General features: G+C 40.9%; 1 protein-coding gene across 5 annotated transcripts; it reads left to right on the plus strand.

Annotated features, from left to right (window-relative positions):
* The first annotated feature begins 563 nt into the window (after positions 1-563).
* NAXD (NAD(P)HX dehydratase) lies at positions 564-27,524 on the plus strand. 5 transcript variants are annotated; one of them, XM_063304837.1, is made up of 12 exons: positions 576-691; positions 2,142-3,659; positions 5,393-5,767; positions 9,541-9,691; positions 10,979-11,024; positions 14,238-14,326; positions 17,635-17,743; positions 20,332-20,382; positions 20,462-20,566; positions 22,286-22,406; positions 26,086-26,206; positions 27,120-27,524. In XM_063304837.1, exons 2-12 carry the CDS (start codon positions 3,011-3,013, stop codon positions 27,268-27,270), a joined length of 1,968 nt encoding a protein of 655 aa, XP_063160907.1. In that variant the 5' UTR covers positions 576-691; positions 2,142-3,010; the 3' UTR covers positions 27,271-27,524. The 5 variants fall into 5 exon arrangements, with proteins under 5 accessions (XP_063160911.1, XP_063160907.1, XP_063160909.1 ...); XM_063304836.1 differs by lacking the exon at positions 576-691 and having other exon boundaries at positions 2,052-3,659; XM_063304838.1 differs by lacking the exon at positions 576-691 and having other exon boundaries at positions 3,392-3,659; positions 5,443-5,767.
* The last annotated feature ends 142 nt before the right edge of the window (positions 27,525-27,666 follow it).

Consider the following 27,666-nt stretch of genomic DNA (forward strand, 5'->3'; position numbering starts at 1 on the left):
AGAGAGTGACTGGCCCAAAGTCACCCAGCCGGCTTTCATGCCTTAATTACAATATAGGACAGTCACATGATTAAAATATTTATTATTAGGCTATTATATTTCATAACTCTATAATTATAAACCAGTTATTCCTGTACCGGAGCTAAATTTTGACTCAAAGCAACATCGCAACTGCAAGCAAGCAAGGAAATGGAATTAGCATTAGTGAAGGTATAAAAGCTCAATTCTTTAAGAACAAATTTTTTTTTTTTTTTAAGTATTACGAGTTTGGCGAATTAAAACAACATTATAGGTGATCCATTTGGATCCCTTCCCTTTAAAAAAAAAAAAAGAGGGACAGAGCATCTACCGTTCAAGCCAACTTCTATCCGAATCAACGCGCTCCTTTTTTTTTTTAACGCCCTATCTTCTTAAAACAAATATCCTGGCCTGGATATTAAAAAACCCTGCCCTTGTGGCCGCGTTGCCTCACCCATCAATTTTCTGGGGATGTCAATCAAGGGAGAAAAGGAGCTGCGATTGGTTTTTCACTGGGAGGAGCTCCTGCGGAAGGAGAGGGCGGGAAGAGGGTGGCCTGGGCTTTCTCACTGCCGCGGCTGTGCTGTGGACCCGGAAGCAGCGCTGATGGTTTGTGTCAGCCGCTTGTTTGTGTGCTTGGCAGGAGGTGGTGCGAGCCCCGCTTGGCGGCGAGGTAAGAAGGAGCGGAGTGCAGAGCCAGCAAATTGGCGGGGGCGCAGGATAGCTAAGGAGGACCCTGTCCAGCTCACGCTTTTTTCCGCAGGGATGATTTGGGGAAGGGGCGCTTATGTAATCGCAGCACTGGCCTCGGCGCCAATTATATTCTGGCTGCAATATGGAAAAGGTATGAAGCGTCTTCTGTGGAGCGTTTATTTCACGTGCGTAATGCGTCCCTTTACGTGTCGGCTGCTGCAAGCGATGTATGGCACGCCAAAACTACTGTGTGCCTCTTTCCATATAGTCAAACTGGATTCGAGGTTGTCTGTACAGTATGCATTCACGGATTGTCTATATCTCATCTCTCTTGCTTTACAGAACACCCTGAAAAGAATTACGGGGGGGCTGGGGCGAGAAAGAAACTTGCTTTGAAACCTTGTGTTTACTCAGAAGTAAGCTCCATTGAGTTCAATGATGATTACTCAGCAGTATGTAGATTGCAATGTTACAGCAGGGTACGCCGATTCGGTGAGAAGTGGATCAATTTAGGCATGTTTAAGGGCATAGTTAAAGCGTAAAGTCACGAAGGCATGCACGTCCCCATTAAAGGATGAAGGCCACTCCACAATCTTTTCTCTGCAAAATCGCGGAGAAATTTTAACAGCAAAAAAAGTTCGCGGTCTTAGGCTGAAGTCACGCCCACAAAGTGCAAACCTGAAGCCACATACAATAGATCGACTGTCTCGGCGAAGGACCACTCAGCAGTATAAATCGGATTAAATTTATCTTGGTTTTACTTCAGGCACGATTTTTGATAGCTGGCTGGATTTGCTGTATTGAGCATTATGCCATTTCGCAGATGGTGAATTGGCTTTTCAAGGGGCAGATCCACGTTTTAGATGTTTCAGAAGCGCCGCTTACCCCCAAATAATTTCTATGCAATCAGGAGTGCTTAATGTTGAAGGGCTATAGGAGAAGCGAGATGCAACATCTCTAAAACTGCTTCCGGCGGAGGCGTGGCAAATTCTCCTGAGATGATCAGTCGATCGGTTTGCACAATACTCCAAACCAAAATGTGAATTGTTTGCATTTGGCTTCAGCGTGTTTGCGGTCTGAGCCAGCGTGCTTTGTAAAACATAACTTAAGGTTTAGCATATATGCCCTATTCAGTGGTGGTTCGTTCACTGAACCGTGATTGTAAGCAACCCAATATTTTTCAACGATATTTCCATGCTGTGTTCTTATGAGAGGTCCTTATGGAAAAGGGCCGCAAAGATAAAACAACCATTTGCACAAGCGGTGCTTTGGTTAAAAACCACCATTTATTCGGAAAGTTGTCACGCGCCTAAATGGCTTGTGCTTTCTTTTGGACCGGTTCGATCTTGTTTGGGGCATCTTGGTGGGAGACCGTTATTGTTTTTACTTTATTATATAGAGCCGTGGCCGCACACCTCTTCTATTTTCAGAAAGGAAGTCTGAGCGAGGCAGGATCTAGTTGTGCTCCGGGGCTCCTTCGTGGATCTGGGTCCGAAATGCCATTTTCTTCGTCACCGCCGTAGGGTTTAAATCCGTCGGTCAAGACCGGAACCCCGAGGGAGCCACCCAGTTTCGGGGGATGGGGAATGGACGGGAGCGAGGCCGCGCGCGAGGTGCATTGTCTTTGCCCCCTCCCGTCTTTCGGCTGAAGTTGTGACCCCCGAGTCCCCGCCGCTTTGTGCGTGAACTTGGTGACTGACTGGTGTGCGCGCACGGAGGGGAGGGGGACCAAGCGCAATGCGCGGTGACGCCGGGCTGGCTTGGGCCCTCCGGAGCGGAGAAGGGGAAGGAGGCGGCCGGCTCAGGGCTTCGCCTCGGCGCCGAGCTCGCGCCGCCGCCGCCGCGCCTTCCCTGAAGCAGCCGGGCAGGTGAGGCGATGAACCGCCAGCCGGCCCTCCAAGCGCCGCCGCCGCGCTCCCGCAGCCCGAGGCGAGGGAGCGGCCACCGCATCAGCGGCTGAAAGGCCAGGCCTGCGCCAGCCTCTTGCACCGAGGGAGCGACGGCGGGGCCCGGCTGCAGCCCGGCGGCGTGGGGAAAGTTTTGCTTGTGGCCGAGCGGGCGGGGGCGGGCGCGGAGGGATGAGGAGGGGGCCCGGCGCGGCGCCGGGGTCGCCGCCGCCGGCAAGCCGCGCAGAGGGTGGAGTGGTCGGGCGGCGCGGTGGGCGTTGATCCCCCCCTCTCGCTCGCGGTCTCCGCCGCCTCCCACTCCCCCGCCCGTTTCTCTGCCGGCTGGCCGCGCTCCTCGCGTCCCTGCCCGGGCGGGCGCGGCCATTGCGGCCCCCGGCTGGGCGGGCGGGAGGATGATCACCAACACGCGGGGTTTCCTTTGGTCGGACCTGGAGACGCGGGCGCTGTTGGAGATCTGGGGGGAAGCGGACGTGCAGAGCGCGCTGGACGGCAACTTTCGGAACAGCCATGTGTACCGGGATGTGGCCTGCCGCCTGGCCGAGCTGGGCTTTGAGCGCACCCCGGAGCAGTGCCGCATCCGCATCAAGGGCCTCAAGCGCCAGTACTACCAGGCCCGCGAAGGGCTCAAGAAGAACGGGCACGCCCGCAAAATCTGCAAGTACTACGACGAGATGGACCGCATTCTCAGCTGCAGGCAAGGCGGGCACGGCGTCGACGGGCACGGCGTCGCTGAACGGCCTCTGACCCCCGCGGCGGTGATGGTGGTGGCGGCGGCCGGAGACGAAAGCCACCACCAGCCCGCCATGGTGCTCGCCGCGCCCCCTTCCGCCAGACAGAGCGGCCTCCGCAACAGCCGCCAGGCGGACGCGGAGGAGCAGGACGAAGACGACGACGACAAGGAGGAGGACGAGGATGGTGGCGAGCTGGAGTCTTCCCCGCGGGACAACTTCCACGAGGATTCGGGCGAATGCTCTTCTTACGCCGACCACGCTATCAAAGTGGAGTGTCCCCCCTTCGCCATCCCGCTGCCACCAGCCGAAAGTGAGTTACTGTACTAAAAAAGGGGGAAAGGATCTACCTTGTACTCTATCTTTCCAGCCAGTGCCTAGTGACCAGCTATTGTGGGTGAGATGCTTCTCATAACTTCATTATAGTGTGGCACCTCAGTCTTGTATTTGCTACCTGGAGACTGAGGCTGCAGTCCTTTGCTGCTTGCTCAGAAACAATTGCATTGAGCTCTGAATGGGCATGTATAGGGTATTTTGCACTTCCATATGCACTTTAGAGCAGTGTTTCTCAAACTTGGCAACTTTAAGTCGGTGGACTTCAATTCCCAGAATTCCCCAGCCAGCATGCTGGCTGGGAAATTCTATGAGTTGAAGTCAAGTCTTAAAGTTGCCAAGTTTGAGAAACACTGCTTTAGAGAAAGCCCTGTTGTGTTCTGTGTGCTTTGCTTCTAAGTGAATATGCTAAGGATTGCAGGCCACAAAAATCACGCTTTCTCTGTTACTTTCTGAGTCCCCACCTTTGTCCAAGCAGAGATCTTAAGGAAAAGTCTCCGCACAGCTTTCTTTCCAGTTCTTGATTAAATTAGCATTTCTAAAGCTGGCATCTCCAAATGAGTTCCCACCATCTCAGTCAAGGGGTGCAGTAGATATAGTGCAACATGTTAAAGAAAGCTGATCTAGAAGATACGGAGCCCCACCAAATCACACACACAGCCTGTCCGTTCAGACAACCCTTTCTTTAACTGAAAAGGTTTTAATTACCCTCCTAGGTAGGGTCTGGTTAACACTAGTGAAAGCCTCTTTTGTTACGACAACTGCACTTTGTTTTAAAATGAATTCCTATTACACCGTGTTATAACTGCCCCATTTAACTTAACCAGGGAGAATCCTTGTTTTGCATAGGCCAGCTGCACATTAAAATGTTACCCAGCAACAGCAGGGAGTTAAAAATGATGTAACGCCTTGGAAATACCAGCTCTCTAAACAATAACTTCATATTCCTGAGGGCACTGTCACATCCATTTATCCATCAAGAAATCAGGCATTTCTTGGGATCCCAATGAACTTTTGATCCCTCTTTTTTATTGAAGGATGGAAAATCCTCTTTAATATCAAAGCATGCTTTATGTCCTCAATTTTAATACCCATTTACCCTGTCAAGTTAATTTTTGACAGGCCTTTTACACAAACTTTGTGTGCGTACTATAGGAACAGTATTGTGTATTTATTAATGGTATTTTCTGCACACTTTTTAAGAAAACCCTTAGAAAGCAACAATAGGGTTTTACTCTGTGTTTTTGATTTTGCATGACTCACTTTATAAGTTGACAGGCTTAAGTCTAGTAGTTCACACTACTTTTTACACAGAAGTAATATCAAAGAAGAAATTTTTAGTTATATTTGTAATGCATCACTAAAAGCGGGAAATTAAACTGATGATAATATCTGCAGTAGAAGTGCTGTTGTGTTGTAATCCATCAAAACACAGTTACTGTGATTAAAAGAAGCATATAATTTTTTTTTAGAGATTTTGCCAGAAAAACAGAAAACCTTTGCAGTACCTAAAGACCAACAGATTATGGCGTAGCATTTTATGGACTACAGTCAGTTGATGCCTATGAGGAATCTGATACACTATAGCCCACAGAGAATTATGCTGTAATGAGTAGTAGACTGGTACATAGATGAATATGGAATTATAGGGACACTTTTTATTATTTATATTCTTTAAAGCTGCATTTAAAAACTAACTTGCTTTTGTTTTAGGTTTTAAACAAATTAATGCTCACACCAATGCACCACCATTATTATCTCAGGCTAAAAGATCAAAAAAGCGACATGCAAATTTAACACTGGACAAAATGATGGAAAAATTTTTGCAACAAAGTATGGATACGGAAGAGAAGTTTTATAAATATGAAGAACAGCGACTTAAAATTGAAGACAAACGGCGTGAAGCAGAGCATGCCAGGGAGCTCCAGATGTTGCAGATGTTGGGACAGATGTTAGCAGGAATCTCTTCCACAGTATCACAAAGGTCCCAGTTTGTACCAAGTAATCCTTCACAAAGATCAAATCACCGATCGTATGGAGATAATTTTAATTATAATTCTATGACAGCAACATTATCTCCACCCATAGGTACTTCATTCTCTTGCATTAATGACATGTGGATCTACTAGTTAAGCTTTGTGCACATAGTTGTGGTGAATCTTTCTAAAAATCAGTGAAATGGTACTTGGTATTCTGAGGTTTATTGAAAAATGAATCATACTCAGCTAATAAAAATGTTTCTATAGACATGGAGTTTATTTAAAGTTATGCTTTTCTGAGCATTGCTATGGAATAGATAATTGTAATGTGTAGCTCACAGAGTTCAGCATTTTTAAAGATGAAGAGCAGTAAGTTACCATTTTAGAAGATTAAAGAGATTCTGTGTACTGATAATAAAATCCACGTAGGCTGATATTCAGTATTCATAAAGTTCTAGAATTAAATATTTTAAATAATGCAACGTATTTTCATTAGATTCAAAATTAACCATTTGAAAAGGATGTCTAGAAGCATACTGTATGAGTAATTGCAGAATCCAGTGACCCATTAGAAAGTGGTTTGCTTAGAACTTGAAAAAACAATCACAGCCTATAGCAGGAAGGTTTTCATCAACCCTCCTTAGTACTCGATGGAAGAGAAATGTTTCCTGTTCCTAAATAGCAATAACTGGCAATAGCAGCCAGTAGCACCGCTTCCCTTCCTTACATTTCTTTCACTAGCCTTCCCCAGTTCTACCTGCCCCAAATGCCCTATTCTTCATTTGAGGGCTTTGCCACCTCATTAGGCATTAGAATCTTTCAGATTAACTGTTACTTATAAACGAATCATTAGCACTGATAAAGTGAATACTCCATAGGTTAAATCCTCAGAATTTACCTTAGCAAATTTGATAACTTTTCTGCCAAATATGGCTATTCCTGCTGGAATAACTGTAGTTATGTTTAGTAACTGTGAAAGCACTTCCTGGTTACTAAATTTACATTACAGCACAGCTGTAAGATGCTCCTAAAGCTGCCTTCATACACAGTAGATTTTCCACAGTTGCATGGTAGTACAATAAGCAAAGTTTTAAATAGGGGAGTAGTGGCATTTGTACTTTGCAATATCAGGGATTTTTCCCCCCATATAAATACAGTTGCTGTGGGACCTTGCTTGAGTTTGCTGGAGATTGAATTGAGGAAACATGAAGAGAGTACTTCCAAATCCTGTTGTTGTTAGTTGTTACCCCTGGAAACTCTGCACGTTAGGATATGCTTAATATTTCCACCCATAGAAATGTGGAATATTTTTAGCAGTGCACAAGTTTCTTGTCATCATCTTATTCCAACCTGCTATAGAAAAGAATTTGAAAACTGATTTTAGAATAACTCTCATATGGCTCACTGTGCCAGTGTTCTTCAGGACTAGAGGTAACGAACTGAATCCAGTTCTATGTATTTGATAGAAGTCAATTTCTGTTAGAAGAGCCTGCATTAAGTGTGGAGTCCTTGGTGCTCTCTGAGCTTGGTTGTTTGCTTGCAGATGTTTCAGTACCCAACTAGGTAACATCATCAGTGCAAGTGGGTGTAGGGTTTGCTCCCTGTTTGCATACAGTAGCTTGCAAGCAAACAACCAAGCTCAGAAAGTACCAAGGACTCCACAGTTCAACACTGAGCTACATATATTCTCTTCTATTGGAGTTCCATTAAGATTCAGATGTTTTATTCTGAACCTATGGAATACATTATGATTGGTTAATAAGCTTCATTGTACAAGTACATATATTTACATCTGTGAAAGCATATAATCAGGCCTCTAGTTTTGTGCAGAAAAGGTACTGTATGTGAATGAATGTGGAAGTCACCTTAATGTTCATTCAGTTTGTGTGAGAGTAAAGAATGTTAATAGATGGCCAATCTTTTTAATGTGGACTCAATCAAATCCTTATTGCGGTCATAGACCAGCATAATTTTATGTGCCATTATTGTTTCCATCTACGCTAAAGTTGTTTTTAGGCATTAAGTTGCTAACAATCTGATTTCGCAGTCACTATCCAGTCTATATTGTGAATATTTTTACTTGTGATTTGTGATCCATAAACTCTGACTTTGGATAAATTCTTACCTATCTATCATCTATCTATCCTTTATCTATCCTCTTTCAGTCTCCCTCCCTCTCCCTCTCTCTCTCAAAAACAGTTCTTGCAGCTGTGCAGAAATACCTGATCGTTTGCAGTCAGGTTCTGCTACTGATACTAGAAGCTTTGTGGGGTCAAGGAAAGACTTGTGGTTCCTTCCTTAGCCTTGTTCGCAACACCAGGTTATCTTCAGTACTCATTCTCTTGTTACATTTTAAGACAAATAAAATAGTTGCCAATAGAAGAAACAGTTTGGGGCTGTAATGCTTACATACGATTATGTATGTATTGTAAGTGGAATGTACTTTTAAAGGGATTATTCCTATTGCAAAGGGTGACCCAAGATTGTTAATCTGCAAGTGTTCTTTTCCAGTAATGAAGCTTGGTTGTAGAGATGACTATATGATCTAGAAGAAAAGGGATTTTGCTAATAGTGCAGCAATTGGAAGTTTTTTTGTCCCAGGGATACCTGATGTTCTTTGTCAGTTTTCTGACTATAACAACTATCCATATTTGATGTTCTAAAATAATGCAGCACGTTTTCATTGAAGCTGTAATGAAACCTAATATTAACCTTTATGTAAATATCTGTATTCAAAGCTACGACTTAATTTTCATTGCTTATCTTGATCTTAAACATTTTCAGTACTTGAACCAGTACCCATTCATCTCTAGAGTGACTCATTTCACAAATTGCTATGAATTCTAATGTGATTTAATCATTATCGCTTAGAGTATTAAGTTAATCTAGCCATTACAGATTATAAACTAGCTTATTCCTTAGTGTTACATATGAACCAGGCCATCATTATTTATCCAAGACGACATAGTTAAATGAAAGGTTAACATGATCTGTGAATCTAACTGTTGAATCTGTTGGCATCTTTTCATTCTAAAACTCTGTGACTTTAGGCAGTTGTTACATTTTCTCTCTGCAATCTCAGACTGCAGCCAGTATATGCATCTGGTTAGCCCAGGTTCTCTGGAGCAACAGTGTTATTTCAGGTAGTTGGCTTACCCCAAGTAAAAGTTGGCCTGAAACATGGACTTACATGAAATTGCAGCCTGACACTACTTAGAAGAGAACTTTTAGGCTAGGGTTAAGACACCTCCATTTTTTCTCATTAGTATTCCCTCCCAGTATGCATACATACTAGATCTTGGAAATCATTTTATTTGTCAAATGTTTATCACTGCCCATCTCCCCCCAAAGGAGGGGGAGACAAATAATAGACAAGTTGAAAAATAAAACAGGAACCTGATCGTTCAATATGAAACACTTAGCTCAAAATGTTTAGAATGCAGTACATTTTGCATACCTCTGTTTCATAGTGAGTGAGCTATCTCAGAATAAAATATAAGTATATGCATTTTCTTAAGAGATTTCTTGTGCTTCCAAACACAAGGATATGTAACCATATCCATGTAGGGAATTGGGGAACTGATACCTAGATACGGAAGATTAAAAGCCTTGATTTGCCAAACTAGAAATGTTTTCATATCTATCAGTGGGTTGATGATGGGGGTAAATGTGGTTTAACCAGACTGGTAAAACAAAAACACATTCCTTACTATTATTTGTGAATAAGATTGTGTGGAATTTGGGTTGTTAAAGTATGAATAGCTATATTTATCATGGCAATTTTTTCAGAAACAAATTCTTCTAATCTGTGAATGTTGACAACATACTAATGTTAAAGGTTTATATTTGTAATAATTATTTAAATATCCTTATTTTTTTCAGTTATAGAGAGATCTTTTTCAGTTCACAAAACGCATTCCATAAAGGAAATGGAAAATATATTTCAATTGGTGCGAAATGTTATTCCACCTTTAACTGCCAAAAAACATAAAGGCCAAGATGGACGAATAGGAATTGTTGGAGGATGCCAAGAGTAAGTTAAATAAAAATGTAGAAATACGTATTATACTGTCTCAGGTATTGTTGTTTATCTCTTTTTTACTTGTGTCACTTTCATATTAATTATTTTTCCTAGTGTACTGTTTTTAGTTATTTGCATCATTTCCACCCAAAATTAGTTATTTTCTCATTTTACAAGATTTTCTTTATTACATGGAAGTAGTTCTCTTCAAATAAAACAATGCATATTGCTGTTACAGACCTGGGGCGTAGGCAATTGTGCTAATCTTCAATTGAAGTGTCACAGCCAACCCATGCTTTAGCCATTAGAGGTATATCAAGGGCACCTCTCTTTTGTGTATTCCAAATTCACAGTAACTATTACTATCAAGCAAACAGTTGTGTTGCAAATGTAGTGTACTTCTAACTAGAAAAGTTACTGCTTTAACTGAACTTTCCATTTTGGTCTGGAAAGGATTGCAGAAAGGAAAGAATACATTGGCCTGATCGCTGCCATATTTCCACATTGTTGGAATATAACTCTATTTTCATCCAGTTTGCATTAAACCATTTAGCAAATTAGAATAATACATGTGTATCCTATTTATAATTAGTAGAATCTTAGCCTAATTCTGAGAGCTGCAAAAGAGCTCTTTGTTTCGATCTTAACCTAAAAGTCACCATCTGACTGCAGTTCCACAATTTATTATGTAAGTAATTAACTTTCATAAAAATTAGTACTGTTAAGGAAGAAAATACTGAACTGTTTTCTGGGTGTGTATCATGACAATTAAAAAAAAAATGGAATGTATTATTACATGTAGAATTCATGAATCTCACTTTTCATTTAAAAGATCCTTTTGCACAACAAATCTAAGTTTGCTGGAAAGGTGATCATCAAAAGACAGTGGGCTGGCCAAACAAGATTCCCAATTTCAGCTTCATTTACCTTATGTGAAAATGAGTAATCTTGCAAGAATTTACTAACAAATTAATTTAAAACTATATGATACATGAACTTTCATGAATTAGAGTTTCTGTTTTTGTGTGTACATTCACTAAAACTATATGATAATCAGTGATTTAGGGAGTTTCTATCAAAAGGTCAAAAGTGCAATAATTTATTTTAGGATAACTCTGGGTAAAGTATTAATGGTTGTGTGAAAAATTATCATTAGTAGAAATATGCTAATCAAGTGATGTGCTGCTGTTATCTTTAATTGATCACATAACTTTTCATTGTTGTGATACAAATTCATCTGTCATATTTTTTAACAAAGTACATATTTCCTGTGTTTCTTTTCTTTTCTTTTGTATGCAGGTATACAGGAGCACCATATTTTGCTGCAATTTCTGCTCTTAAAGTGGTATGTTTTTTCCTGCTTTTGTGTGGAGTAAATTAAAGATAACTGTTCTTTAGTCCACAAAGTTAAGCACAGTTAAACCATTTTTTTTAAAAATGTACTAGTATTAGTGAAATGTCAAATTTATTCAGAAAACTGAGATTTTATTGTGCTGACAGTAACTGACTATATATGTAGGTGATTGCATTTAAAAATTCTAATTTCCATTTTGGATCATCAGATGTAGATGTTGGTTACCCGGTGGGTACAGTGGTGCTTCGAAATAGTAATTACTAAGACTGCTTGAATTAACCTTGGATGAAGCTTGAATTTCTTGGTGGATTTGGTGGATTTCATTTATTCAAGATGGACTGAGCACCTTAACCTGTTGTGTTCCAAATTCAACTCCTTGGTGAAGCTCTGGCCCAGTCCTGTTACTTCAGAAATTTGGTGTGCTGCAAATGGTACTGGACCAGCTATGCCAAAGGGGGGGGGGGAAGCTTCTGACATTTATATAAAACACTGTGCATAGGAGGGAGGAGAGTATTGGATTTAGTTATTAATTAAACCAGAGCAGTCGTACAATTGGACCACCTTTGAATGCCTAGTCTTACAAGCGGGAGAAAGATATGTTGTTTAAATGTTTTACGCTGACTCTAACTTAGCTATTTCTCAGTCTCTCATTCTTAGCGCTTGCTTGGTGATGCTTTGTGTGCTATTTTAGCTAGCTGTAAATTGCTATTTACTTGTATGGAAAAAGACAATGGAATTTATTTCTTAGACCTCAACCCCTGAGGATTAGTAGCACTGCAATTAAGGAAGACACATCATTATTCCTTACCTCCACCCTTTGTGTTCAGTCTGTCTGTAATTTGCACAGATATTCCTCAAGCTGGGAGCCTTTTTTGCTACAAATTTCAAAAAAAGTATGGGCACCTTTTAAAAAATAACATCTTAAAATAGTGGAGCTCAAAAATCCTGTACCAATTTCTCTGATATTTAATATTCCCCATTTCCTTGTAATTATCTAATTTTCTTACAAATTTTGCCTTGCTGTTATGAAAGAAAAATACAGTGCATTTGGAAAGTATTCAGACCCTTCACTTCTTTCAATTTTGTTATGTTGCAGCCTGATACAATTGTTCAAATTCATTTTTTTTCTCATTAATCTACACTCAGTACCCCATAATGACAAAGTGAAAATAGAATTTTAGAAATGTCTGTAAATTTATTAAAGAAGAAAAACTGAAATATCACATGTACGTAAGTATTCAGACCCTTTACTCAGTACTTTGTTGAAGCACCTTTGGCAGCAATTACAGCCTCAAGTCTTTTTCAGTATGATGCAACAAGCTTTACACACCTGGATTGGGGGATTTTCTGCCATTCTTCTTTGCAAATCCTCTCAAGCTCAATCAGATTGGATGGGGACTGTCAGTGGACAGCCATTTTCAGGTCTCTCCAGAGATGTTCAATAGGGTTCAAGTCAGGGCTCTGGCTGGGCCACTGTAGGACATTCACAGAGTTATCCTTAAGCCATTCCTGTGTTGTCTTGGCTGTGTGCTTAGGATCGTTGTCATCTTGGAAGGTGAACCTTCGGCCCAGTCTGAGGTCCTGAGCGCTGTGGAACAGGTTTTCATTGAGGATATCTCTGTACTTTGCTCCATTCAGCTTTCCCTCAACCCTGACCAGTCTCCCAGTCCCTGCTGCTGAAAAACACCCCCACAGCATGATGCCACCACCATGCTTCACTGTTGGGATGGTATTGGGCAGGTGATGAGCGGTGCCTGGTGTCCTCCAGACATAACGTTTAGAATTGAGGCCAAACAGTTCAATCTTGGTTTCATCGTACCAGAGAATCTTGTTCTTCACAGTCTGAGAGTCCTTCAGGTGCTGTTTTGCAAACTCAAGTGGGCTTTCATGTGTTTTGCACTGAGGAGAGGCTTCTGTCTAGCCACTCTGCCATGAAGCCCAGATCAGTGGAGGGCTGCAGTGATGGTTGTCGTTCTGGAACTTTGTCCCATCTCCACACAGGATCTCTGGAGCTCAGTCAGAGTGACCATCAGGTTCTTGGTCACCTCTCTTACTAAGGCTCTTCTCCCCCGATTGTTCAGTTTGGCCAGGCGACCAGCTCTTGGAAGAGTCCTGGTTGTGCCAAACTTCTTCCATTTGAGAATTATGGAGGCCACTGTGCTCTTGGGAACCTTCAGTGCAGCAGAAATTTTTTTGTAGCCTTCCCCAGATCTGTCTTGCAATAATCCTGTCTTTGAGCTCTGCAGGCAGTTCCTCTGACCTCATGGCTTTTGCTCTGATACAGTATGCATTGTCAACTGTGAGGCCTTCTATAGAGAGGTGTGTGCCTTTCCAAATCATGTCCAATCAATTTAATTTACCACAGGTGGACCCCAATCAAGGTGTAGAAACAGCTCAGTGACTATCAAGAGAAATGGGAGGCACCTGAGCTAAATTTCAAGTGTTGTTGCAAAGGGTCTGAATACTTACATACATGTGATATTTCAGTTTTTCCTTTTTAATAAATTTACAGACATTTCTAAAATTCTGTTTTCACTTTGTTATTATGGGGTACTGAGTGTAGATTAATGAGAAAAAAAATGAATTTGAACGATTGTAGTATCAGGCTGCAACATAACAAAATTGAAAAAAAGTGAAGGTCCGAATACTTTCGGAATGCACTGTATATAGCTATTTTCTGTATTTTCCTCACACTAAATCGTGAGGCTCCATTTTTCCAAATCTGCTTCCGATCTGGGTCAAGTTAAATCAGACTATTCCAGGAATGATTTGAAGTGGACTGGGTCATACCTGAAGCTTCAGATATGGCTCCCAGAGTGGAGCTGGTGATCTCTGCATATCCATGATGAGTTACTTCAGGAGTGTATTTCACATTTGTAATTGCTGCATTGCAAACTTCATGGGGAGAAACTGTCCCTGTATATTTGCACCTAACTTGAATATACTTTTTAATTATCAGTAAAGTAAGGGAGTCTTGGGTACTGACTTTTAAATACAGAGTGTGTGTTTATTTTTAATCCTGAATAAGGTTTTTTTTTCTTCATTAAAATCAGTGAGAATTACTTCTATATTTAAGATTGGGGAATGAATATGAAAGGTAAATCTGAGAATGTTGAATTTCAGCATGAAATCAAGAGAGAAAAAAGTAACTGAGGAATTTTAAATAATTGTTGTTAAGGATTGAAAATGTGTCCATTTTCTTAGGGGGCAGACCTATCACATGTATTTTGTACCAAAGACGCAGCAACTGTAATAAAGTCTTACAGTCCAGAGCTTATCGTTCATCCAATTCTGTAAGTATTCTATCTTTCTTTGGGCATGAAAGAAAAAATCACATGCTGAGCCAGCTGCTATGTAAGTTAGGGTCTTAACTGAAGGAAGCTAATTCCAGCTTATAAATGTTTAGTGGTGCGTTCATGTCATATCAGCCTATCATCTGCTGCACCTACCGTATCTAAAGGGTAGGGTGCCTTCAGGTTTGTGTGGTGGAAACTGTGTGCCTAGAATTATCAGGGTACTTTTCAAAATTATATATGCAAGTGTTCCTTCTCTGTCACGTGCATTGGTTCATTTTTAGCTACAGTAAGTTTTGTCTTTTGCTGAAACTAGGATCAGTTCAGAAAATTATACTGAGATATTTTTTTTCCTTTCAAGCAATATCTTAATGATAGAGACCTTGATACAATTGCCTGAGAAACTAGAAGTTGCTCTCTACAATCAGTTAAACCAGTGTTTCTCAAACTTGGCAACTTAAAGATGTGTGGACTTCAACTACCTGAATTGCTCAGCTGCATGGCTGGCTGAGGGATTCTGAGAGTTGGTCCAGAGTTAAACTCTGAGAGGTACCACCTTTCTCCCACAAATAGTGGTGCTCAGTATTCAAGCCCAGCACTACTTGGATTTTTGTTGGCTGAGTCCAAACTGTAAGTCATTATTTGTTGATAAAACAAAAGGCAACCTGAAAATTTGAGAGTACCATGACCTTTTATGGAACCCACTACATGTGACTGGTTACTAGGTGAATCTAAATGCATATGCCTTACGTTGTATTATATGACCTTGGAGGTTAATCACAACTCTTCTTTTTAGGACGTGGAGGACATTGGGGATGGGGAGAGGTGGTATAAACAGAAAATATGTTTCCAAAAAATAAAATAGAAAACAAGCTTCATATAGACTAGAAGTGAAACAGGGCACAGGATAATTTTTTCTCCTTTCTGTGTGTAAAAAGAAAAAGGGAATAACGCCATCCAACTGTTCTTATGGGAATTTTTCTTCCTTCCTGGGTTCAGAAGTTTCCTAGACAGCTTCCCTTCACCATGTTCCTGCATATACTATAATCCAGTATAATTAAATAGTGAAACACTTGTGAGGCACATGTTGGCTTTTGTTCCTCCTCAACTTCTCACATTTATAATTTTAAATATTACCTCAAACATAACAGATGCTGCTGTTGAAAAATTGAGGGTAAAATCCATTGACAGCTTTCAGTTGGCAACCTGCGATTTACTTACTAGATTTATTGGCCACCTGACTATCACTGGGCAGTGTACAATATAAAACAATGACATACGAAGTCCAGAAAGGAAACCACACCTGGAAAAAAGCAGTAGAATCTAATGAACCAGTCATCCCACAGAGTCCACCACCCTGGACTAGAGTGAGAAGAGGCAGGTTTTAAGGGCTTGTTTAAATAAGGTCAGGGTGGGATCTCTGGGGAAATGTTCCAGAAGGCAGGCAACGTGCCTGAAAAGGCCTGCTTTCTGAGTCCCATCAGATGACGTTGAGGGAGGGGACGGGAAGCATGCTGACTGCCAGCTTGCATGGGATGGGCAGAAACTGAGGAGGACAGACTGTCTCTCAGATAACCAGGCCCTGTGCTGTCAAGGACTGGACAGGTGATAACCAGCACCTTAAATTGGGAGTTGGGAAACATAGTGGGAAGGGTTCTGTTTTGATGCAAAAATCAATACTATTAATCGAAGCAAATATTTGTAGCTCAGGGTTGAACTGTGGAGTCCTTCGTGCTCTCTGAGCCTTGTTGTTTTCTTGCAGACGTTTCATTGCCAGACTAGGCAACATCTTCAGTGGAAAGAGGGAGTGGGCCTTGCACTCAGTTTACATACTGTGGCTTGCCCTGCTTGTGTTGGTAGGGGTGTTGTTCTCTCCTTGGGAGTTCTTTGATTGGGCTGTTGTTTGCTGCTTGGTTGATTGCCTGTGTTAATAGTTCCTTGAGTAGAAGAAATGATGGTAGTTAGAAACACAAGTCTACAGGAAAGCTACCCACACCAACCAAGTGCTCCACTACCAAAGTAACAATCCAACCTCCCACAAGAGAAGCTGTGTAAGAACATTATTCAGATGAGCACTTACACACTGCAGCAACCCAGAACACCAGAAAAAAGAAAAAGAACATCTGCACAGCATCTTCCAACAAAATGGATACCTGCTCAACTTTATCAAAAAGTGCCTCACCACCCAATGCACTACAACCCAACCAATAGAAATTATGAAAAGGATCATACTGCCATACATCAGAAACATCTCAGAAACCACCAACAGACTGTTACAGCCACATGGCATCACCGTAGTACATAAACCAACTAAAACCCTTCAAAACATATTAAGCGACCCAATAGCCCAAGAAGAAAAAACAGGAGTTATTTACAACATACAATGCAAAGACTGTAACAGCCACTATGTAGGACAGACAGGCAGAAGACTAGCAGAACACATCCACGAACACCAACTAGCAGTCAGAAGACACAATGAGAACTCCTTAATCTCACAACACATGGACAGAATCAACCATAATTTCAATTGGGAAATGGTGAGCATCCTAAACCAAGCCAAATCCAAAAACGTCAGAGAATTCCTGGAAGCCTGGCACTCAGACAAAGCAGCCATCAACAGACACATAGAGGTAAACAACATTTACATACCATTCAAAAGAGACAATAGAAAAGCCAAAAGACCAGTATACTCCCTTGCCAGCAATCAATACCCAGATATGCAAAAATCAACACTAGGATTAACACCAGATGAACCATCAAACAGCACAATACACCCTAATCAAGGAACTACTAACTCAGGCAATCAACCAAGCAGCAAACAACAGCCCAATCAAATAACTCCCAAGGAGAGAACAACACCCCCACCAACACAAGCAGGGCAAGCCACAGTATATAAACTGAGAGCAGGGCCCACTCCCTCTTTGCACTGAAGATGTTGCCTAGTCTGGCAATGAAACATCTGCAAGAGAACAACAAGGCTCAGAGAGCACCAAGGACTCTATCAGTACTATTAACCAGAATATAGTTCTTTACAGATGTAGTATTGGGAGCTGCTCTTAATCGATGCAGAGTGTATTTCATCCCCACTTGTACAGTATATTCTTCCATAGGAATAAGTTGATATTCCTCTGTCCCATTGTTTTTAAAAAGTAGCTGGATACTATTTTTTTAATCATATGAATGGGATAGTATGTGTTTTAAAGAAAATTTCTATATATGCTACTAGCAAATGCACAGAAAGAAAGGTGGTATAGTGGTAAACTGGAAGACTGATTTTTATTTGCATATTGTTTGATGTTTCTTTTTAGTGATAGCCCTGATGCTGTGCGTGAGGTGGAAAGCTGGTTACCACGACTTCACTCAGTTGTCATTGGACCAGGATTGGGGAGAGATGATGTACTACTTGAACATGCCAAGGTAATTTGGACTTCTTAAGGTATTGCTGGTGCACTGCTTAGATGCTATTATTATTTTTTAAAAAGAGGGTATCAAATTTATTTTATTATTTATTTAGAGTGCTTTATGTCACTTCAAAATGTAACCATGTTGCATGGCTTGCATAAGTTTTAAAGTAGAATAACTAAAATAAAAAATGTTAAAGTATCCTGTGTTCATTTGTGGCTTCCGCAAGTACGTTCAAAAAGCTGTTACAGATTTTAGGATAAAAGCGAACTGTAAATATCCAACCATAATCTTCCCATTCAATAGAAGGGGACCAACCCATAGATAATGGTTCCTACAAAATATACATGATATTTATACTCCCTTCCTCTTCATACCCCATGTGCAAGGTATGGTGTTCATGGGTTACTTACTCAGTATTTCTTTCGAAGATATTTTTCTGAAAAGCTCCTATTGCACTGAGTCTTGCTGGGAAAGAGTGAATGCCAAAATAAATGTGGCCTACCCATCAGGTTCCATTTAATAAACTCCTAGTAGCACCTGTTGCTTAAGGTCGCAGATGCCTGTATCATGGCACTACAAGGATTGCAACATGTAGAAAGTTGTCAAGGGCTTTACTGGGGATTGTTAGAGAGAAACATTAATTCTTTAGTGGAGTATAGCTGCTTAAAACTTACAGGTTTCAGGACTAAATGGGCTTTTTCAGTAAAGCTTTTTTAAAAAATTGCTTCTGATGAAATGAAATGACAGATTGTGAAGTCTTGCTACATTGCTGTAGGTCTAGCAATGTAGCAAGACTTCATTGAGTGAGATTGGCTGAGACTCCAGCCTTTGGGGAAAGATTCCCTTGGGATAGTATAAGTACTAATAAAAAAATCTGCTTGGGAATATCCTGAGCACATAGTGGTAGCAAACCTTTCCTTGCCAGGCTTCAAAGAAGTTACAGCTAAGACCATATTTAAGAGCTTATCTAAGTCCTGTTACAGTGGTATATGTACCGCTTGTTCATCAGTTACATTTTCCTCACATACACATAGATTTTAAAACAAGTTTGGTTTTCTTAGTTTCATTACTTTGGAATGAGTCAGAATGGATAAATTCATGGTAGGTAGGGCTACGTCTGAAAACTGGACCTGGCCTCTGATCCAGGCTCAGGCTTTTTATGTTTAACCATAGTCTTAACCCATAACAAAGACAAATAACATGGCTCATTGACAATTCTTTTAGATTTATAATGCTCTGGTCATAAATAGTGGCTTCCTTGAATATTTATTGTCAACTAGGGTGCTTAGTTCCATAATTTCCTATACAGACTGCCTACACAATAGACTGCCTATACAACATCTGCCAACAAAATGGATACTCACACAACTTAATCAAAAAGTGCCTGACCACTCAACCCACTACAGCACAACCAACACAAGCTATGAAAAGGGTAACGCTACCATATATCAACATCTCAGACACAACGAACAGACTGTTACAACCACATGGTACCACTGCAGCACACAAACCAACTAAAGCCCTCCAAAACATCCTAAGTAAACCAAAGACCCAGTAGCCCAAGAAGAAAAAACAGGAGTCATTTACAACATACAGTATAAGGTCTGTAACAGCCATTATGTAGGACAGACAGGCAGAAGACTAGTAGAGCACATCCATGAACACCAACTAGCAGTCAGAAGACATGGTGAAAACTCTTTAATCTCACAACACGTGGACAGACTCAACTACAGTTTCAACTGAGAAACTGAGCATCTTAGACCAAGCCAAATCCAAAAACTCTAGGGAATTCCTGGAAGCTTGGCATTCAGACAAATCAGTCATTAATAGACACATACAAATAAACCATATTTACACACATTCAAAAGAGACAATAAAAAAGCTAAGAAGGAAACCAGAATACACCCCCTCCAGAGCCAACACCCAAATAAGCAGAGATTAACACCAGACAAACAGTCAAGCAGAACACAATACCCTAATCAAGGAATTACCAAGGAGAAAACCACACCCCTGCCAAAACTGGCAGGACAGGCTACTGTATACAAATAGGGAGCAAACTTCACATTCACTAGCACTGATGATCTTACCTCGTTGGGTAATGAAACATCCACAAGCAAACAACCAAACTCGGAGAGCACCAAGGACTCCACAGTTCAACTCTGAGCTACATAGATTCTCTTCTGTTGAATGGGATGATTATGGTTGGATACAGTTTGCTTTTGTCCTAAAAGGGTATTTGTATTGCTTTGCATGTATTTTTAATGTATGCATTTAAATGTGTGGGGAGTTTTCAATAGATTCATTAAATGTGAATGTGATGCTATTTGTGAACACATTTTGGATGAAAATATTAATAGTGGAGGAGAAAGGAAAACACCAAGAGTAATAAACATGACGTATAGCATATGCTGTGTTTTTTAGAAGAGGTGTTTTATTTATTCTTTGAAATGGTTTGAGTTTTACTCTGTTTTATTTAAAATGTTGAGATTGCCTTTCATTCAAAATGTATTTTTGCAAAAGGAGAAAAAGAATTCTATTTTCTCATTTGATGTTACAATTTTTAATTTACAATTTTTAAATGTATTTCTTTCTATAACTAGGGCATTATAGAAAAATCCAAGCTCAAAGGAATTCCTATTGTAATTGATGCTGTAAGTATGATAATTTTATTAACTTGTTTACATTATTTTGAACTTGTCATTAAATATTTGTTCTTCTTGCCTCATGCAGGATGGTTTATGGCTCATTGCACAACAGCCTTCTCTTATTCAGGGTTATCCTCGAGCTATTCTTACTCCAAATGCTATGGAATTTAGCAGGCTCTATGAAGCTATGGTGAGTCCATACAGTTCTCCAATTACATTTCTATGAGGGAAGGCAATCCAAACCCAAATAACACTTAATATTACTAATGTAGAACTTCAGTAATTAGTTAAACTGGCTTAGTATTTTAGCCCAGTTTAGTCTTTTTAAACCATAAATTTCTAGGCTATCAACCAAGTGGGGGGACAAGTGTTCACCATGGTGTAATGGCACCCAGAGAAGGTATTATCTGCACATTAAGTCTCGAGATTGCTTCTTTATTTTATAAACAAATTTATATGGATGCCTGTCTTAACCTATGTAACTGGAGTCTCTGGAATGAACCATGGAAAGGCAGCCTTTTGGCAAAGTCCATATAAATTATATTTGTAGTTATTTGTCTACCTACAGATATCGAAAGTCCCTGTAGATACACAGGTAGTCCTTGTTTAGTGACTACAATTGGGACCGGCAGCTCTGTCGTTAAGTGAAATGGTCGCGAAGTGGGAAAATACGTGTCCATGACTGTGCTTTCCTTTTCCCCAATTCCCTGCCCTTTGGAACACTCACCTGGGCACTGGGATAATTAGCAAGAAGGGAATTAATGTTTGTATTTACATTCATTGGAGAGGAAGGGATTACAAGAGAGTAAGCAGGCACACAATGGGGAATACACATCAAAAAGAATGCAGTGATGCGGTGACACGAACAGCCCATGTATTCCCCATTCTGTGCCTGCTTACTCTCTTGCAATCCCTTTCTCTCCAATCTCTCCGCTCTGCAAGAGGAGGGAGAGGGGAAAAAAACAGGCCAGGCACAGGAGAGATTGCCTACAGAAATCACTTTTTCTCCCCCCATCACCCAGAGTGGAGAGACTGCTCTTGGGGCTGCTGGCACCACCACATTCCTTTCAATAAGTATTCTTCATTGTGTGCCTGCTTACTCTCTTGTGATCCATTCCTCTTTAGTCTTTCCACTCTGCAAGGAGGGAAAAAAGAAAAACAACAGGTCAGACACAGGACAATGCATACTAACTATAATGGTGATCACATAACTGAGGGATGCTGCGATGGTTGTAAATGTGGGCATTGGTTGTAAAAAAATTTTTCCAGCACTATTGTAACTTTGGTTGCTGAACAAGACAGTCAGTAAGCGAGGTCTACCTGTAGAGGCAATAGATCACAAGTCTAGCTGGCTCGGCTAGGCTAGAGTTCAAGAAGAATTGAGATAAGATGCCTCCATGCACTTACTTCATTCTGTGCAGTAGGTCTAAAGAACTAAGTTACCATCTATTTATATGACTTCACATGGTTTGGTCAGTCTTCTCACACTTCTTCATACTTTTTCACCTGAGTAACATTATCTCATCAAGTTCACATGTAACTATCTCTTGTTTTGAGAATCACTTTATGTTTTGAACGTCATTACTTGTTGTGTCTTAGAAAGAAAGCATCATCATTCTGGTGTTTTTTAACATTTCATAAGTTAAAACTTTCCAAAACAAACCCTTCTAGGTCTGGGATTCCTTTGAGTGGATTTTTTGTACCCCCCCCCCCCTTTCATACATCTCCAAACAGCTACAAATCAAGTAAGACTCGCAAAAAATATGGCTTGTGGGGACTGTGGTTGAGCAGGTAGTTAACATTTCATAACTTAAAGTATAAAAACAGTATGATGATTAAAAAGTAACCCTTTTCATCATTACCTGCTGCAATTAATTCTGTATGATTTCCTCTTTTCCCTCTTCTTTAGCTTAGAGACCCTGTAGATAACAATGATTATCACGGATGTCTTTTAAGGCTCAGCCAGGCCTTGGGGAATTTGACAATTGTTCAGAAAGGCGAACGAGACCTAATTTCAGATGGAGAAAAAGGTATATGAAGGAAATGCAGAGCAAATATTTTTTATAAATGTAAACTTTTTTCCTAATGTAGGTAGATGCTATGGGAAAACAAAAACAAAAAATGCAGGTGTGTGCATATAATATATCAAAATTAAAAGAAGGGCATACTAGCAGTTTTTCGTTACTCATTGGTCAAAAATTTAATGTGTTACAGTAAAAATGTCACTATTCAAACATTAGCACCATATTTTATGATATTAAAATATACATAGATTAGCTATCAGAGCTGTTTGAAAATAAAATGTAAATTATGGTGAAATTATTAAACAATAAAAATTGTCACTAAAGAGAAGCTTTTCCCTTAATTAAACCTGTGAAGTTAATGCAATAATGCAAAAATAAAATAGAAAAATAGCAGTCCTACTCACGTTTAATGAAACTTAGTTCTAAGCACATGTGTACATTGTTGTTGTTTATTCGTTTAGTCGCTTCCGACTCTTCGTGACTTCATGGACCAGCCCACGCCAGAGCTTCCTGTCGGTCGTCAACACCTCCAGCTCCCCCAGGGGCGAGTCCGTCACCTCTAGAATACCATCCATCCACCTTGCCCTTGGTCGGCCCCTCTTCCTTTTGCATTCCACTCTCCCTAGCATCTTCTCCAGGATGTCCTGTCTTCTCATTATGTGGCCAAAGTATTTCAGGTTTGCCTTTAATATCATTCCCTCAAGTGAGCAGTCTGGCTTTATTTCCTGGAGGATGGACTGGTTTGATCTTCTGGCAGTCCAAGGCACTCTCAGAATTGTCCTCCAACACCACAGTTCAAAAGCATCGATCTTCCTTCTCTCAGCCTTCGTTATGGTCCAGCTCTCGCAGCCATATGTTACTATGGGGAACACCATTGCTTTAACTATGCGGACCTTTGTTGTCAGTGTGATGTCTCTGCTCTTAACTATTTTATCGAGATTGGTCATTGCTCTTCTCCCAAGGATTAAGCGTCTTCTGATTTCCTGACTGCAGTCAGCATCTGCAGTAATCTTCGCACCTAGAAATACAAAGTCTTTCACTGCTTCTACATTTTCTCTCTCTATTTGCCAGTTATCAATCAAGCTGGTTGCCATAATCTTGGTTTTTTTGAGGTTTAGCTGCAAGCCAGCTTTTGCACTTTCTTCTTTCACCTTCATCATAAGGCTCCTCAGTTCCTCTTCGCTTTCAGCCATCAAAGTGGTATCATCTGCTTATCTGAGATTGTTAATGTTTCCTCCAGCGATCTTAATTCCAGCCTTGGATTCCTCAAGCCCAGCATGTCGCATGATGTGTTCTGCGTACAAGTTGAATAGGTAGGGTGAGAGTATACAGCCCTGCCGTACTCCTTTCCCAATCTTAAACCAGTCCATTGTTCCGTGGTCTGTTCTTACTGTTGCTACTTGGTTGTTATACAGATTCTTCAGGAGGCAGACAAGATGACTTGGTATCCCCATACCACTAAGAACTTGCCACAATTTGTTATGGTCCACACAGTCAAGGGCTTTAGAATAGTCAATAAAACAGAAATAGATGTTTTTCTGAAACTCCCTGGCTTTTTCCATTATCCAGCGGATATTGCCAATTTGGTCCCTAGTTCCTCTGCCTTTTCTAAACCCAGCTTGTACATCTGGCAATTCTCGCTCCATGAATTGCTGAAGTCTACCTTGCAGGATCTTGAGCGTTACCTTACTGGCATGTGAAATGAGTGCCACTGTTCGATAGTTTGAACATTCTTTAGTGTTTCCCTTTTTTGGTATGGGGATATAAGTTGATTTTTTCCAATCTGATGGCCATTCTTGTGTTTTCCAAATTTGCTGGCATATAGCATGCATTACCTTGACAGCATCATCTTGCAAGATTTTGAACAGTTCAGCTGGGATGCCGTTGTCTCCTGCTGCCTTGTTATTAGCAATGCTTCTTAAGACCCATTCAACCTCACTCTTCAGGATGTCTGGCTCTAGCTCACTGACCACACCGTCAAAGCTATCCCCGATATTGTTATCCTTTCTATACAGGTCTTCTGTATATTCTTGCCACCTTTTCTTCATCTCTTCTTCTTCTGTTAGGTCCTTGCCATCTTTGTTTTTGATCATACCCATTTTGGCCTGGAATTTACCTCCGATGTTTCTAATTTTCTGGAAGAGGTCTCTTGTCCTTCCTATTCTCTTGTCTTCTTCCACTTCTGCGCACTGCTTGTTTAAAAATAATTCCTTATCTCTTCTGGCTAACCTCTGGAATTTTGCATTTAATTGGGCATATCTCCCCCTATCACTGTTGCCTTTTGCTTTCCTTCTTTCTTGGGCTACTTCTAGTGTCTCAGCAGACAGCCATTTTGCCTTCTTGGTTTTCTCTTTCTTTGAGATGTATTTTGTTGCCACCTCTGAACAATGTTGCAAACTTCTGTTCATAGTTCTTCCGGGACCCTATCTACTAAGTCCAGTCCCTTAAATCTATTCTTCACCTCCACTGCATATTCCTTAGGAATATTAGTGAGCTCATATCTAGCTGATCTGTGGGTCTTCCCTAATCTCTTTAGTCTGAAATTATGCAGAGTGATTTGTCTTGGCAAAATTCTATCAGCCTATGTCCTGCTTCGTTTTGTTCTCCCAGGCCATGCTTACCTGTAATTCCAGGTGTCGTTTGACTGCCCACCTTAGCATTCCAGTCTCCCGTGATGAAAATAACATCTCTTTTAGGTGTGTTGTCCAGTAGGTGCTGCAGATCCTCATAGAACTGCTCTACTTCAGCTTCTTCAGCATCTGTGGTTGGGGCGTATATTTGGATCACTGTGATGTTAGATGGCTTGCCCTGAATTCGAATTGAGATCATTCTGTCGTTTTTTGGATTGTATCCAAGCACTGCTTTAGCCACTTTACTATTAATTATGAAGGCTACTCCATTTCTTCTGTGGTCCTCTTGTCCACAGTAGTAGATCTGGTGGTCATTTGATGTGAAGTGGCCCATTCCAGTCCATTTCACTTCACTGACGCCCAAAATGTCTATCTTTAATCTTGACATCTCACCAATAACCACATCCAATTTGCCCTGGCTCATAGATCTTACATTCCAGGTTCCAATGGTGTGTTGATCCTCAGAACATCGGATTCACCGTTCACCACCAGCACCGTCGGCCGCTAGCCGTCCTTTCGGCTTTGAGCTAGCTGCGTCATCACGTCTGGGGCTAATTGAACTCATCCTCTGTTCCTCCCCAGTAGCATTTTGACCATCTTCCGACCTGGGGGTCTCATCTTCCGATGGTATACCGACATATCTCTGGTTGTACTGATCCATTTAGTTTTCACGGCAAGAAGTGGGTTGCCATTACCTTCCCCAGGGATCGCATTTAGTCTGACCTCTCTGTCATGACCTTCCCGTCTTGGGTGGCCCTTCACGGTTTAGCTCATGGCATTATTGAGGTGCTCAAGCTCCAGCACCACGACAAGGTAACGATCCTTTGCTGAAGACATGTGTACATACAGCGTTTAAATCTTAACCTTATAAAATACCATTGATTGTTCTTTTAACAAATTAGTTAAAATCAGTTCTGATCATACTGAAGAATGAACTTTATAATTAAAGAAATAATACCTGTCACAGTTCATGTCTACATTTTTTTAATTCTCCCACACAACCCCGTTAAGTAAGGGTTGAGTATCCTCAGTCCCTTCCATTTTTTGTATTACAGTGCTTGTTTGTAGCCATGAAGGAAGCAGCAGGCGGTGTGGTGGACAAGGAGATATTCTCTCTGGGTCCCTTGGAGTCCTGGCACATTGGGCCTTCCTTGCGGGACCAGAGAAAACAAATGGGTAAGGCATGCCACACATTCTGATCAGTCTCTTCCCCGGATGGATGGATGGATGGATGGGTGCCTGCCTACACCAGACTTAACATGTGCCCAGTTTCTATTAGTGGGTGATAGTCCCTAATCATGGCTAACGTTAACAAGGTTTGGTACAGCTGTTTGCAAAATTGTCAGGCATGAACTGAACATAGCACTTGTTAAATATATTGATTTTATACTTGCTTCTTTCTTATACTACTGTATTGATTTTAGCCCTTTTCCCTTTGACAGAGGCCACCCAGTTCTAGATGTTTTTATTGCTGCTTGAATTTTAGCCCACAGTTGGACATAAAGGGACTCAACCAATGAGCAGCATAGCTTAGCAGCAAGGGAGGCCTCCTCCAGGCTGTGGGAGTAGATAATTTAGCCTTGATGCAGCCTAGCAGGAGATGCAAAATTGAGTGGGACAGCTTTGCTGTAAGCTTGCCTGCGAAATTCTGCAGGCTCACTGAAGTGCCACCCCAGCCTTCTCCCGTGAGCCCTGGTGGCGCCAAGGCAGCTGCGTTCAGGAAGACTCAAGTGATCTTCTCCCCGGCATCTTCATGCAGGGAGTTCTCCCAAACTTCATTTGCTGCAGGGCACTCTTCCTCTGATGAATTAGAAGTAGATGATGGCATCAATAGTGGAACTAAGGAAGGCCGAGACCATCCTGTCCTCAGCAAAAGCTTTCTTGTTGGACATAAAGGCCTAGCCCTTTTAGTGTGTTTTAACTCTGACCTGGTGGGCAAATGGGATCTGTTGTTCTTGTTGTTTTTGTTGCTCTTACTGTCCTATCTGAACTGGCCTAAGAGCTAATAAAGATTTGTTGGTTTGTTTGTACTCCTGGTGTATAGTCATGCTCATTTCCATTTTAATTGGGATTCTTGTTTCTGTTTTAGTCAAAATCCCTTTCTAGTGGCTGCATTTGGAGCATGTTCGCTTACAAGGCAGTGCAACAACCAAGCCTTTCAGAAATTTGGACGGTCTATGACAGCCTCCGACATGGTTTTAGAAATTGGAACAGCCTTTAATAAACTCTTTGAAACCTAAGACCAAAGCGGCAGAAGAGGAAGAACAACCACCCTGGCAGCCATGAAAATTACAGTAGGATACCCTTGTATAATGCACCCTTTTTCAAGTGCTGTTAGCAGTCATGGTATACTAGGTACTTTTTATTTTTTAAAATAAAAAGCGTAGGTATTTTTAAAGGGTTTGGAATAGGTTTTTTTTTCCCCTTTTCTTTTTTTTGGCTGAGTAAGCTGTAGTTGCAGATGTTATAATATAATAAAATGAAAATGAAAGTATTTCCTCTGTTCTATCTTACAGGTTGATTATTGAGCAATAACTGTATTAGTAACAAAAATATTCACTTGACAGGCAACATAAAGATAAGTCAAAATTGAGCATTTCCAACTGTGGATTCATAAGCCTAATTTATATGTTATT

Source organism: Candoia aspera, chromosome 5 (genome assembly GCF_035149785.1).
Source record: "Candoia aspera isolate rCanAsp1 chromosome 5, rCanAsp1.hap2, whole genome shotgun sequence".
Taxonomy (NCBI): Eukaryota; Metazoa; Chordata; class Lepidosauria; order Squamata; family Boidae; genus Candoia; species Candoia aspera.

What these genes read in the sequence shown, in the direction of transcription:
- NAXD (XM_063304837.1), top strand. Translation starts at nt 3,011, where the DNA reads ATGATCACCAACACGCGGGGTTTCCTTTGGTCGGACCTGGAGACGCGG. An exon ending in ATTGTTGGAGGATGCCAAGA is followed by an intron (nt 9,692 to 10,978) that starts GTAAGTTAAATA and finishes TTTTGTATGCAG; the next exon opens with GTATACAGGAGCACCATATT. An exon ending in GGACCAGAGAAAACAAATGG is followed by an intron (nt 26,207 to 27,119) that starts GTAAGGCATGCC and finishes TTTCTGTTTTAG; the next exon opens with TCAAAATCCCTTTCTAGTGG.